This window comes from Lontra canadensis, unplaced genomic scaffold (genome assembly GCF_010015895.1).
Source record: "Lontra canadensis isolate GAN:19392208 unplaced genomic scaffold, GSC_riverotter_1.0 scaffold36, whole genome shotgun sequence".
Lineage (NCBI taxonomy): Eukaryota > Metazoa > Chordata > Mammalia > Carnivora > Mustelidae > Lontra > Lontra canadensis.
The window spans coordinates 13,964,382-13,978,299 of NW_022631030.1; the positions used below are offsets into that span (position 1 = coordinate 13,964,382).

At 47.5% G+C, this 13,918-nt stretch overlaps 1 protein-coding gene across 4 annotated transcripts in view; it reads left to right on the forward strand.

Moving 5' to 3' along the window:
- Positions 1 to 10,439, forward strand: part of APLP2 (amyloid beta precursor like protein 2) — an 80,962-nt gene extending 70,523 nt beyond the window's left edge. For 2 of the 4 annotated variants that reach the window (XM_032868935.1, XM_032868937.1), the window contains 7 exons: positions 1,439 to 1,538; positions 2,976 to 3,128; positions 4,647 to 4,682; positions 7,691 to 7,776; positions 8,477 to 8,551; positions 8,882 to 9,037; positions 10,326 to 10,439. In XM_032868935.1, the coding sequence (XP_032724826.1) occupies positions 1,439 to 1,538; positions 2,976 to 3,128; positions 4,647 to 4,682; positions 7,691 to 7,776; positions 8,477 to 8,551; positions 8,882 to 9,037; positions 10,326 to 10,427 (708 nt within the window). In that variant the 3' untranslated portion in view covers positions 10,428 to 10,439. The remainder of the gene's footprint in view (positions 1 to 1,438; positions 1,539 to 2,975; positions 3,129 to 4,646; positions 4,683 to 7,690; positions 7,777 to 8,476; positions 8,552 to 8,881; positions 9,038 to 10,325) is intronic. The other 2 variants (XM_032868938.1, XM_032868936.1) reach the window with 1 other exon arrangement.
- The last annotated feature ends 3,479 nt before the right edge of the window (positions 10,440 to 13,918 follow it).

The window sequence follows — 13,918 nt, forward strand, 5'->3', positions numbered from 1 at the left end:
CTGCTTTTAAAGGTCAGAGAGACATCAATCTACAATAAAAGCATCTTTCCATTTAATTTTTTTTCCATGTTGACCATACTAATGGCTTCAAGCCCACTAATTAAGCCATAGGCTTAGAGCGCCCTCTTTAGGACGAGCATGGTAACTGCAAGTGTAACCATCCTGAATTAGCTTGCAGCTAAGGCAACATGAAGCCTCACTGTCGCCTTCCGGTGGATGTTACCCCAGGTTACCTTTCATTTCCCCCGGAAGAAAAGCTTTTAAGAGTAAATGACCATTTTTGATGGGCTTTTTCCTTTTTTTAAAAAACATGAACAACCTAGAACTGTTGTAAGTAAGTCTTTATCACCCCCTAAAATCAGGTTTACTTGTACCTTGGCGTACATTTTGGAAGGACTAACTAATTCAGTTAAATGTGAATAAATTTGTTCTATTATTCACCATGATAATCATTTCAAGCAATTACTTCACTAAGCAAATCCATGAATGGCCCCCTCTCCATGGAGATCTACTTTCCAGCTCATGATTTCATTCTCTTTTTACCCCATCCAGTCTGACAAGTGGTAAAAATGGACTCCCTCCGTCTGTCACTCAGCAAAACCTTACTGAGTATCCGGCATTGTATAATTTAGGGTGCTTTTTACTCTCGATTAGTACAGTTACTAAGTGCCTTGTATAAAAGTCAAATCAATAACTGTCTAGTGGAAATTTTAAAATATATTTTCGTTTAACTCCAAGCATTCTCTGGATAAATTCTCGGATTGCCAAGGGGTATTACATACAGTCTAAACATACTCTTCTACAGAAGTGTGCCGCCCCCAATTTGAGGCTTCACTGTCTGTAGTCTTAGTTACCTACAGTCAGCTGCAGCCCAGAAGCGAATTATCCGCTCCCCGCCCCCACCTGCCCCTTATCCTCAGGAGGTCAGTAGGAGCCTAACTTTATGTCACAGGGCCTCTGTCATTCCCCTCATGTCACGTCACATAGCATTTTCTCACATCATCACAAGAAGAAGGGTAACAGTGCAAGAAGGTATTTTGAGAGAGAGACCACATTAAGTCCCTTGTATTATAGTATGATTGTTTTTTTTTATTGTTGGTTATTCTTCTTGTGCCTAGCTTATAAATTGAGTTTTGTTCTAGGTATGTATGCGTTGGAAGAAAACCCAGTGTACATGGGGGTCGGTACTGTCTGCAGTTTCAGGCGTCCAGTGGAGGTCTTGGAACATAGGCCCCGCAGATAAGGGGGGCGACTGTTGTGCTGTAGGGGTCAGTAAATCAGGGTGGGGTTGGATGCATTTCCTCTGGCCAGCTGCTTTGCTGTGCTTTGTAGAGAACATACGTTTTCAGCTGATATTTGAGGAAGTGAGCGTCTGCCAAGTTTCCCCTGGGCCTGGCTCTGTTAGTAACAAGGCCTCTCTGCCATTCTGTCCCTCCAGGTGATGACACATCTCCATGTGATTGAAGAAAGAAGGAACCAGAGCCTCTCCCTGCTCTACAAAGTACCTTACGTAGCCCAAGAAATCCAAGAGGAAATTGGTGGGTGTTGGGTTTGTCTCAAGGTCCAATAGGACTTCCGGCCGAGGCTCAGGGGTGTCAGCAGTGCAAGATGAGAGAAATCGGGGCAGCCAGGGCCGGGAAGCCAGGCATTAGCACACCAGGGTTTAAGTCTCAAATTCACTAGAGCTTATGTGGCAAGGTCAGGGAGTAACCCGGGACAGATGCACTGGCTGGGAGCCACACAGCCTTTGAGTTTCTTGACCTTGACTCTGTGACCGGAAGAAAAACTCCAAGGTGTGAAATAGCAGGGGACCTGGGGAGCTTCCTGTTGCCCTTTTCCTCCTTAATTGCTGATGCAGTTAAGGCACCTGCTTTACACACGTTCTCACTTCCCTCCCTCTTCTGCTCTTCTTCTTTATTTATCTGGCAAACACATTGTCTGCTGTGTGTCACAGACAGCAGTCGGTCTGTCCTGGCGGTCACGTTACAGTAGGGGAGTCAGGAAAACAAGACAGGGAGTGCCACGTGGTGGGTGGAACAGAGTGGCGCGGCGGAGAGTAGCTGGGTCGTCAGGGAGGCTGTGTCAGCACAGTAGCCTGGGGTCCACGTGATGAGAAGGAGCCTCCCGCGCAAAGATCACGAGGGGGGGGACATGGTAAGCGGAGGAATGACTCCTGCAGTGGCCTGAAGCTTTAGTCAGGCGGACACATTTGAGTAGATCGGTGTGGCTGGAACACTGGGGGAGGAAGGGGGCTAAAGAAGTTAGCAGAGGCCACTTTGCAGAGATTTTAGCAAAATCAAGGAGTTTGGGTTTTATTCTAGGATAACAGCCTTTAGAGGGTTTTACACTAGGGAGTGACTAGAGCTGTATTATGCTTTAAAAAAGAACAGGAATTAAAAAAAAAAAATTCACTGGCTGCTGCGTGGTATTAAAATGACAAACCTGACATGGCAGAGGAGGGGTGAGCCTGGTGTGCTGCTGGCTCGGGTGCTGGGCAGAGGGGCAGGAAACACTGAGGGCAGGGCCCAGGCTTCCACTGTCAGCAGCAGCGGGGAGGGTGGCGCCCCTTTACTGAGGAGAAGCCTTCTCTTTCTACAGGAGAAAAATAGAATTCGCTGCTGGACATAAGTGCGGGTGTAAGGGAGGCTGGCCGATGAGCCAGAGGACAGGGCAGTAAATTGGAGGTACAGATTTGGGGGTCATGGCCTATGGATGCATCAGAGCTCTGCTGTGGGAAGAAACCATTGAGCCCCAGAATGAGTTCCTAGAGGAGAGGGGCGTGCCAGGGACGGGGGCACTGGGCTCCTGGTGCTGGGGTTCTGCAGTGGTATGGAATCGGGGTTGTAGGTAGGAGGGAGTTGTCCGCTGCCTTGTGAGCTGGCGAGATGCTCCCTTCCGCAGAATGACCCAGCTTAGCCTCGTTCACACTGGCGGTGTTTCTGAAAGCCACTCGCTGCCGTGTCTGTCTTTGTCAGATGAGCTGCTTCAGGAGCAGCGTGCCGACATGGACCAGTTCACTGCCTCCATCTCCGAGACCCCCGTGGACGTCCGGGTGAGCTCCGAAGAGAGCGAGGAGATCCCGCCGTTCCATCCCTTCCATCCCTTCCCATCCTTACCTGAGAGTGAAGGTGAGTATGATCGCATGATTGGCGGCCCAGCTTGCTGGTGGGGCTGGCCTGGGCAGGGTGTGGCACCCAGTTAGAAAGTTGAAGGGAGCGTTTTGGAACCTAGTGGGACAGCTGGGCAGGGAAAAGGAAACCGGATTCCCCGAGCGTCTACTGTGTGCGGGTACCGTGCTGGGGGCCTTTAGGTGGTTGGCTTCAGGATCCCCATGAGGTTAGTAGTAGTTCTCCCACTTCATAGATGGTTTGTGTGAAACCCTCTCTTTCTCCTGGTCCTGGCAGCTGCCACCAGAGTGTGACTCCTTGCACGTGGACCTCACTCTGCTGCTGAAATAGCACTTCCGTGTTATGTGAGGTCATCAGCTTTTCATAACAAGTGGGGGAGGGCAGGCCGTGGAGAGGCCACAGAGGAGGCTTGACTTGTTCAAGGTGACACCTCTGGTATTGGGGGGCGGGGGGAGTCCTGTTGCTGTGACTCCCGGTCTGGCATGCTTCCTTCTATTCCCTTGCTAGTTCTCAGTGTCTGAAAGGATCTTTAAAAGCTGTGGGTCTGCACCAGAAATAAACAAGCTGCTGAGCCAGGTGCCCTGAGACCAGGGTGTGGAATCAGTTTCTATTTATTTGTCTGCTGTGCTAACTGCTAATGGGGGTGACAGGGAAAATCGTGGCCACAACCCTGGAGTCCTCATCATACCGCTGGTGCCTGGCTGCTCTCCTTGAGTCCTCAAGAAAGCCGCCGGACATAGGTCCTGGGGACTGTCTTCATTTGGGCATTCCAGGATGTAAAGAAGTTAAGTGTCTGCCCAGGGTCATGTAGCTTGTAGGGGGAGAGTAAGGATCTGAGCCCCTGCAGTCCTGGGTATGGTTAGCTGCCCCTGGTCAGATAGAGCGGTGCACGCCAGACGCCTGCTGAACGGGGACCATGGGGAGCATCCAGCTTGGCCTTCAGACCTTAATCGAATGCCTTCTGAACCAGTTACCTCAGAAGCACCAACCAGTTCAGTGTGAGTGACCGTGAGGTACTTAGACAGAATCTGAGGAAGGAGCCAGATAACATAAAGAGATACCACTTCGTTCCCAAACCCTGCCCTTCCCAACACCGGACTTCCGTGGGCCTGTAGGTTGGCCGTGCTCACACACCTTGTTCCGGGCCAGGGCATCTCGCACATGTCTGAATGAGGACCTTATCCCCTTGTCAGAAAACCTCGGTTGATACTGACTTTATTATTTCCTAAGAAAAATAACTATGTGGGCTCAGCTGAAGAATTTGGGACTCTCCCAAAAAATGTCTCCCCAAAGACCCAAGGCAGACCTGTTCTTTCCCTCCTGCCTTCCAGTCCGTATGCGGCAGCTCTTACCTGCTGGTTTGTTTTTTGGGGTATTTCGGGCATATCTTTAAGGAAGCTTACTTTCTGTTCACATTACAGAGAAATTCTCAGATAGGAATTTTGAAAGAAGCCATTTTCTTTCTTAATCTCCTTTTTGTGCTATTTTTTTTTTTTTTATTGTTTTCCTTTCTGCTAGACACTCAGCCGGAGTTGTACCACCCAATGAAAAAAGGTTGGTCTGTCAAAGATGTTACCTTTAAAGACCTCATTCCTCTTCACTTCCCCCATGTGTCGGGAGTTTCATTTTCTGTGTCATCCCATCACCTGAGATCTTCCCACCTCATTTCTTCAGGCGTGGCTGGGAGTGGAGCCAGATAGCCCTGCGTCCCCCACGTAGAATCCAGTGTCATTGGTGTTGGTGATAAGGTGCCATCCTAAACTTTCCTTCTGGATGCCCAGAGAATACAGATGTTTCTGTGAAACATTTTCATCTGGGTAGATTTTTAAATGCATATACAATTTAAACAGGTTGGCTGGAATTGCTTCTATATTTGAAAATAACGCTGGGTGCACCTGGCTGGCTCAGTCAGTAGAGCCTGTGACTCTCGATCTTCAGGTTGGGAGTTTGAGCCCCACATTGGGTGTAGAGTTTACTTTAAAAAAGAATCGTTTTAAACAATTAAAATGTGCTTGATTTAGGGGCAGGTAGACAGTCGTTTTCTTTGACCTCTTCCCCCCCCCCCCCACCTCCCCCAGTCTGCTGCTCCCACTACATGTTTCCCTTTCCTTTTCACTGTACCTGGCCGTTTGTTGATGCCCACTTGTGTCCTGTCCGAAGTTGTAGCCATCCTCAAAAGCTTAGAAGCTGGTGGACATAACAGGTTGTGACAAGTGAATTCTTGCTGCACAGTAGTGAGCGTCCAAACTTCAGAACGTGCTGGGACTCCGTAGACACCACTCTGAGGGCCTCATGTGCTTGCTCTCATTTAATGCACTGAGCATACCTTATGGTTGGGTTTTAGCTCTGACAGGTTAGGTGGTTGAAGAAGCCTCAGGCTGCAGGATTTGCTCAGACTCATGACTTTGAGAAATGGAGGAATTCAGATTTGAACCCAGCTCCTTTGTCTTCAAAGCCCATGCGTTTCTGTTCCATAAAGTGTTGCCGAATTTCCCCAGGTTGTTGAGTAGTCTGCCGTCCTAGGGTCAGTGTGTTCTTAGGGTGTGTTTTATGAGCCCTGTCTGCTGGCTCTGGCAGACTGTGGTTGGACCGAGCAGTGTTCTCGAGGAATTTGATGTTGTGGTTTCTGCCACAGCTTTTCCTCAGAACATGAGAATGCAGTTCAAATCTTGTAAAAATCACTTATATGTAATACCTGATTTGGTTCTACTTGAATATGCCTCTTCTTGGAGATGACTGTGTTTGTTCCCTTTCTTCTGAACAGTACATCCTAGATATTTGTAGCTAGAGATGAATTTCCTAGTTTACCTGGCTTTCGTCCTCATACCTCACTTGTTATTAGCTGGAATAATTTAAACATGAGTTTTTGTTCTCTTAATGTCACTTATTTATCCCTTCTAGAAAATCAAAGTGGTTTTGGTCAGTGTTTAAGAAAACCTGTGGGTTATGCCACCAGAGGAGTTTGAGAATGGTCTAGACTAGTAGTAGGACTTGAAATTAGTTGGTTCAGTGCCATGTTACTTTTCAAATAGGATCTTGCCCTGTGACCTTTAAAATCTGGTGGAGGAGAGAAGAGGGAGTGACAGAAGGATTAGAGTTTACTAGGCTTACTCGTCTGCATCCTTGCTGAGACAGCACCTCTCCAGATTCCTCTTTCTCAAGTAGTAGGCAGGCAGTAATACCGTTCCAGGGGCATTTTGAGACTACAGAAGCCAGCCCTGATTTAACAAACCCTAGAATCGAGTTGTGAAATTCCTCTTTGAAGTGAAAGCTTCAGGAAAAACTGGCATTATTTTTGGCTGCCTTCTCATGAGTGAACACAGTAGCGAGCCCGCGTGATCGGCGCCTGGGGTAGCTATTACTCATGACCCCGCAGCAAGAGCGAGTGCGGTTGTGAGCTGGAAGGCTTGGCTGTGGCTGGGCTCAGTGTCACTGTCAACAAGCCCAGGGACAGCAGTGCTTGGCACATCCTCTGGTGTGAGTCGTCTTCACATGCACGTTGCCCCCTTAGAATGCTGGGTGTGCTGGCAGGGGGATCTCTTTGTAGAAGGCTCAGATCACAGACATTTATATACAATGGTGGATCTTACTATTCACGAAAAACTGGGAGAATGACTAGGAGTCACATGCTTTTTAGAGCTGGAAATAAGGAGAGTGCTCATCCGTTCTTCTGTGCCTGGGTTTGTGCTGGCTTGTCACGCCACATCTTCACATACTGTCATTTGGGGTGCCACGCACAGGTGACATTGGCTCAGGTGATGTCTGACCTTGACAAGAGGAGTGTGGCCAGTCTTGCTCCATATACAGAAAGGTACCTTCCACCCTCGTGTTTAGAATTCTCCCTGTCTGTGGAATGCTTCCTTCCTGTTCCTTCTCTGATCCCCACTGAAGATGTGACATCTGTGACCTAAGCCCTCAGAGGGCGACAGGCTAGTGGGAGACACAGAGGAGGACGAATGAGGATAAACAAGGATTTTAAGTGCCGCAAGCTGGGAGTGTCTCCCAAGAGGAGCTGCAGCTCGGAGGACAAACAGGAAGCGTTTGAGGTCAGGCAAGGAGGGTATCTCAGGTGGAAAGAATTGCCTGTGGAATGAAATAGGACGCTCGAGGCAGATGTGCAGATTCATTGCTGGTACGATGGTGCCTCCGTGCAGAGGGAGCCCAGGGTGTGGAAGTACCGGGTCGTGGGATAACAGGCGCTTGGTAATATCATGTGAGGGTTAGAATGCCTTCACTCCACTTCTGTTTTCCTTACAATAAACATTCTCTTCTGAAGGCTGGCATTCCACTTTTTCCAAGCTGGATATAAGTAAGCACTCTCCTCCTCCATTATACCCATCGGTCCTCTGAAAAATGCCTGTACCATTCATCCTTACAGAGCACAGTGCATCCCCAGAGCTGGGAATAAAGTAGCATATCATGTAGCTGGGGTGGGCAGTGGGGGTGGGGAGGTGATAGCGAGGGCTCCCTGGCCCTCAGGAGGGGGTCTGCTGCTACCATGAGGTTGGCACGAGGCCAGCCCAGCCTGGGAAACACTCTGCTGTGATCTCTCTCCAACACAGGATCTGGAGTGGGAGAGCAGGATGGAGGACTGATTGGTGCTGAGGAGAAACTGATTAACAGTAAGAATAAAGTGGATGAAAATATGGTGAGCCATTTCTCCCTTCTGCCCTGCCATGTTGTAATTTTGAGACTAATCAGCGTGAGTGGCATTGTTCTCGACGCTTTCCAGATGAACCTCCGTGTCTTCCTTTTCCGTGTGGTAGAAGATGGGTTGGCTCCAGCTGCTCCCACAAATCGGTTGTGGTGTTGAGCATCTGGGTATGAGAAGGGTATGAGAATCACTTTTCAGCAGTAGCTCATCTGTTGCTATAGACGCGCACCTACAGATAGGGCTAAAATACGAGAGGCCATTTTCAAGTGAGTATAGAGATTTAGTAACTTGAAATTGGAATATAGTTGATTTTTACTCTTCTGTTGCTTTAGGTTTGTGTCTACTGTTACTATTCTATGAGCACTTTTTGGATGATCCTCAACTGAGTTCGATATTTAAACATGCTTTCTTGGTAGTCTGTCCTGAAATGTCTCTCCTTGGTGGTCACCTAAAGGGAAATGCAGGGGAAGGTTCCCGAGGAGGCGGCTGTGATGCAGTAACCTTGTGTCCGCACTTGCTTCCTCCTTGAGGGGTTTGGTTAGTGGGTTTAGAATGTGACGAACTGCTTGGTTAATGGGTGTCCTCAGGACTCTGCTTCCCTCCGCCAGATAATACATGGAGTGGAAAAGAAGCAGTTCCATTTGTATTAAATGTCCACGTGCACCCAGTTGTTGACCTCTTCATACCGTTTCAGGTCATCGACGAGACTCTGGACGTTAAGGAAATGATCTTCAATGCCGAGAGGGTTGGTGGCCTGGAGGCAGAGCCGGTACGTGTTTAGCTGCAGACCCCAATGGCCAGGGGTTCGCTCTTTCCATTTCAAGTGAAAAATGGAGAGATGCCTGGCATCTCAAGCTATCAAAGGCCCCTGTCCCCATTTTTACATACTTTGGGGTAAGAAAGCTAAAATTAGGATCTCCATGGAGATTGGGAAAAGTGAGAGTTCTCCTTATGGGGATGGTTACTTGGAAGACAGGATCTTGGTGCTCCCTTAGTTTTTGGAGTCACGATTCTCCAGGAGCTTGGCCCTCTTGGAGTGCGTGTCTCCCGCTGTGCAGAGTCACCAAGACCTTGTCGCACGTCTGCTCTGTTGCTTTAGGAATCTGTGGGGCCCCTGCGGGAGGACTTCAGTCTGAGCAGCAGCGCCCTCATTGGGCTGTTGGTCATCGCGGTGGCCATTGCCACGGTCATCGTCATCAGCCTAGTGATGCTGAGGAAGAGACAGTATGGCACCATCAGCCATGGGATCGTGGAGGTGAGCAGCAGGCCTTTCTGTGCCCCGAGCTGGTGATGGTTGGCTCTGTGCTGTCAGGGAGGTTTATGGAATTCAAACATCTCAACTTCATGGGTTAAATTAGTCACTTGGTTATCAGGTCAAGTCTTGGAAGTCCACCCCAACTGAATTATGTTGTCCCTATCACATTTTAACATTAATTTGGGCCTTTGACTGTGAACGTGAGGAAACCATAAAAGTGTTTTCTGGTGCAGAGGGTGAAAACTTTTTTCAGATGATTTCCTTAGTGTTTCATTCTTTCTGATATATTTAGGTATTTGAGCATGAAGACTGTTGATACCCTTCTTTAATTTTTGTTTTTGTTGTTGACTTGGATTTTTTTGAGGAGCAAACCAGGTATATGACAGATAGGGCAACAGTGGCAATCGTGAGTGAGTTAAGTGTTCAGAGTATGAAATAGTCTTTTTATTTTTATTTTCATTTTTAAAAAAGATTTTATTTATTTATTTGACAGAGGGAGAAAGTTAGAGAGCATGGAGAGCGGTAGGCAGAGGGAGAGGGAGAAGCAGAGCCCCCCTGCAGAGCCCGGAGCCTGATGCAGGGCTGGATCCTGGGACCCTGGGATCATGACCTGGGCCAAAGGCAGCCATCTAACTGACTGAGCCACCCAGGCTCAGTCCCAATGGTCTTTTAAGTTGGGGGGAGAAAGCAACAGGAAATTCAGAGCCAGAGCAGAGTGTTTCAGTTCCGTCTTCTGGTGAGTCATAATTCGAACTGCTTACAACTCATTTTGAGGTGAGTGATGGGAATGTCCAAATTTCTACGCCATAAGTAAGGAATGTGATGTGCTCTGGAAAATCAGTCCGGACGTGTGTCTTAGTGACTTGGTTTCACCTCCTGCTGGATATTTGCCTAGTAGTAGAATTTCTGAGCTGGAAAAGACCCTAGAGATCATGTGGTCCCAGTCCTGGTTTTACAGGGATCGCTCCCCGAGGCTGTCCCGAACAGTTAGCGGCACAGCTAAGACTTGGTCGGTGCTGTGCCGCGAGGAAATTTAGTTCACTCTTTTCTTTAGCTCAGACTCGGCGTTTAGGACAGGTTTCAGCAGCCTCTTTGACCCCCTTCTTTTCCTCCTCCTCCTCCTCCTGTGTCCTTGCCACCAGCTCTGGTTCGCTGTGCCCAGTGGCAGTTGGACACCAGGTAGATTTTGGTTCCCGGGGGACTGCACAGCACACAGCTCCCGTCTTCCGATAGCCTGTGCGGTTCTCTTCTGGGACAGCGCGGTGATCTTCCGTCTTCGTTCTTCCAGGTTGACCCAATGCTCACCCCAGAAGAGCGTCACCTCAACAAGATGCAGAACCATGGCTACGAAAACCCCACCTACAAATACCTAGAGCAGATGCAGATCTGAGCGGGAGGAAGCGCGGCCAGGAGAGGGAGGCCTGACGTTTGGGAGCAGCTCCTGCCCTGCAGTTGCTCCCAGAGGATTCCAGCTTCCATTCGGACCTCCTGGATCATTAAGACTATAAAATACTACTGTAGAATCACAATTTCCATTCTTTTAAATGGGTGAAAAATGTTAATATAACTATATGATATATAAACCTTAAATGAAAAAAAAAAGATCTATTGCAGATATTTGACTGATGTAGTTTTCTTTTTTTAAATTAATCAGAAATCCCACTTCTATTGTATTGTCTCACATATGCTTACTGTAAATGGACAATGTTGGTTTTCAGTGATAGACTGTGCAGGCCGTCCCAGTTGCATTGTATGAAACACTGTTTAAGGCTCATTCACTGTCCTGGTTTTTCTTAGGGGGAAAAAAAAAGAAGAAGAAGAAGAAGAAACTAAGGCAGTATTCCCTTTTTCAATGAGCTAGCTTCCAGAAAGTTGTCCAGAAACTAAACGTGATCGGGAACCGTCATTGACCATTCAAGCACATCATGAGACCCTCGCAAAATCGTGTCAGAGGACCAGGTTCTTGGAAGTCTGGTGTTCCCAGTGCTGGGCACCTTGGTGTCACCCAGGAGGCTGAAAGCATCTGGTTTGGCGGCTTTTAGGGAGCCTACCGTATACAGATTAGGGCAGCCACTACTGCTTTCCTTCTAAATCCAGTTCTTCCACGGAAATTAGCCTGTAGTTTGTATAGGACGTTCTGCTGTTGACTGACCGTAGCTTTTTACTACTCACTTCCCTTCCCAGTCACGTCCACACATGCTGTCTTTTCCTCTTTAGACATCCCCCCCTCCCCCCCACCAAGGCACTGAGCCTCGTCCCTCCCCATTGTACCCTGACTTCCCTGGCCGCCCCCTCCCGGCAGTTGCCTCTCAGCTGCTCAGAGAAGACCGCAGTACTGGGTGGCCCTCCCCGCTCCCCCCACCCACCCTGGGAGAGAGGTGTGGGGCTGGCTTTATGTGCAAGGAGCATATTCCACATTGTACAAGAAATGCTCTGTAGACACTGTGGAAAGCTTTGGAGATTTTGTTTCCTTCACCTGAGTCTTTGTGATGCTTGTATAGTTGATGATGCTCACCGTTTTTCTTTTTTTTCTGTTTTTTCTTTCTTCTCCTTTTTTATTTTAGTCTGGAGGTTCTGGTAACCTGTGGTGTATTTTTTTCTATTTCCCTGTGACCGTTTTTTGTTTTTTAGGGTTTTTTTTTTTTCTTTCTTCCCCCCCTCCTCCCTTATCCATGTGTCTTCCCACTATGCACAGATAAACTTCACCTACAAACTCCTTAATCTGATTTGTGGAGAATGTACAGTTGAAACACATCAATAAATACTTTAACTTCCACCAAGACTCCTTGTTTTCATTGGCATGGTGTTAATCCGTGGTGATCGCAGTAACCATTCTGCCCTTCTAGAAGGTTCCAAGCTCTGCCACAGGGACAGAAATCTGGCCACTCAAGCAGGTTGGCTCTTAGGCTTGAATTCCATTTTTTCATTTATAAAAACTAAGGGGAGGGGCTCCTGGCAGGCTCAGTCAGTACAGCGAGTGACTCTTGATGTCAGTGTGATGAACCCCCAGGTTGAGTGTAGAGATTATGAAAACTGGGACGCCTGTGTGGCTCAGTCGTATAAGTGTCCGCCTTCAGCTCAGGTTATGATCCCAAGGTCCTGTGATCAAGTCCCACATGAGGCTCCTTGCTCAGCAGGGAGCCTGCCTCTCCCTCTGCCTGCTCTGCCTGTTCTGCCTGTAGTTCTCTGTGCTTCTGCTGACAAATAAATAAAAATCTTTTAAAAAAATCTTTATTAAAAAAATGAAAACCAAGGGAACTATTCTTTCATTATTATTTCCTTTAATTTCCCCACCATGTTTTATGTTTTCTCAAATGCTAATTTGGTTGGACTTCTGATTTTTTCTTCAAAATTTCCTATGTAGTTTGAGTCTATAATCTGAGGGCTTGCTTTGCTTTTATCTTGGCAGCCTTTTTGGTGAATTTTGTAAGTAAAATTTCAGAAGAGCTGCTTGCTTTAGTTTACTGTTTCTGTTAACATCCCTTTTCACAAAGACAAGTCTGAGTTTACACATGACACTTTAAAGTTTTCTTTAAATTACTATTGACCAAAAAAAAAAAAAAAAAATTACTATTGACTTCCTGTTACTGACTTCCTGTAAATGTGTAGCAATCATTAATTTGATCATGGTTAGTTAAAAATGTAAGGGGGAAAGTTAGTCGAGCGTTTTGCCCAACAAAATTGAATTTGGGTTACTGATACTTATTAATAGGAGACTTCTTTTTGAAACTGGAAACAATGAGTCGTGTCTGTGGCTGGATTTTCAGAGAGGGATTTCCAGCTTCGGCTTCTGTTTCTTTAACGACCTGCCACTAGGAGGTGCTGTTTTCTCACTGAAGGGTTTTTTTCTCTGACCTGCTTACAGCGCTTTGTGTCTGGGGTGGTGGTCATTGGTGTTTTAAGTATGTTTAGTGTCTGGATCCGTGTGTGAGAGCAAACTCAGGGGCTAATGTTAGAGTCCTCACCCCAGATGAGCGTAATGCTGGTTTACATGCATAGTGCAGTGAAGGTAACATTGTGTGTACGTCTGTAAACATTCGTGTGTTCATATATGATGCATGCATCTTGCTTAGGATGCTCGAATATAATGACCGTGTATCTTACAAACCTGGGGCCAGGAAGCACCGTGGGACACACTCGTTGACAGGCTGCTGCTTTGTAACCATCGGCACTTCCGTGTCTGCCTCCTACTCCTCTGACGACTCAGATTGCTGCCAGGAAAGCCATGAAAAAACCCGAAACTTCTTTTTTTTTTCCCTAAAGGTTTTTTTTATTTGAGAGAGCGAGAGAGAGAGAGAGCAAGCATGAGAAGGGGGAAGGTCAGAGGGAGAAGCAGGCTCCCTGCTGAGTAGAGAGGTTGATGCAGGACTCGATCCCAGGACCCTGAGATCATGACCTGAGCCGAAAGCAGAGGCTTAATCCACTGAGCCACCCTGGTGCCCCCCGAAACTTTTAATTTTTTTTTTTTTTTAAGATTTTATTTATTCATTTGACAGAGATCACAAGTAGGCAGAGAGGCAGGCAGAGAGAGAGGAGGAAGCAGTCTCCCTGCTGAGCAGAGAATCCAATGCGGGGCTCGATCCCAGGACCCTGGGATCATGACCTGAGCCGAAGCAGAGGCTTAACCCGCTGAGCCACCCAGGCGCCCCGAAACTTAATTGTTAAAGCGAGCTTCTGACAGAGTGATCTCCAAAATATTGTCACTTGACCTTCTGCAGTATCAGCTGGAAAATGTAGACGGAGCATTCCTTATCTGGTTCCAGATCGAACAGACCAGTTTCATTTATTTTTGGGCCTGCCATCTGCTAGCTGCTCTACAGGCACAGCCTCCTTTAATTGTCTTAACCTTTATAGCTCGGGTATTCTTATCTTGGAGAGAGC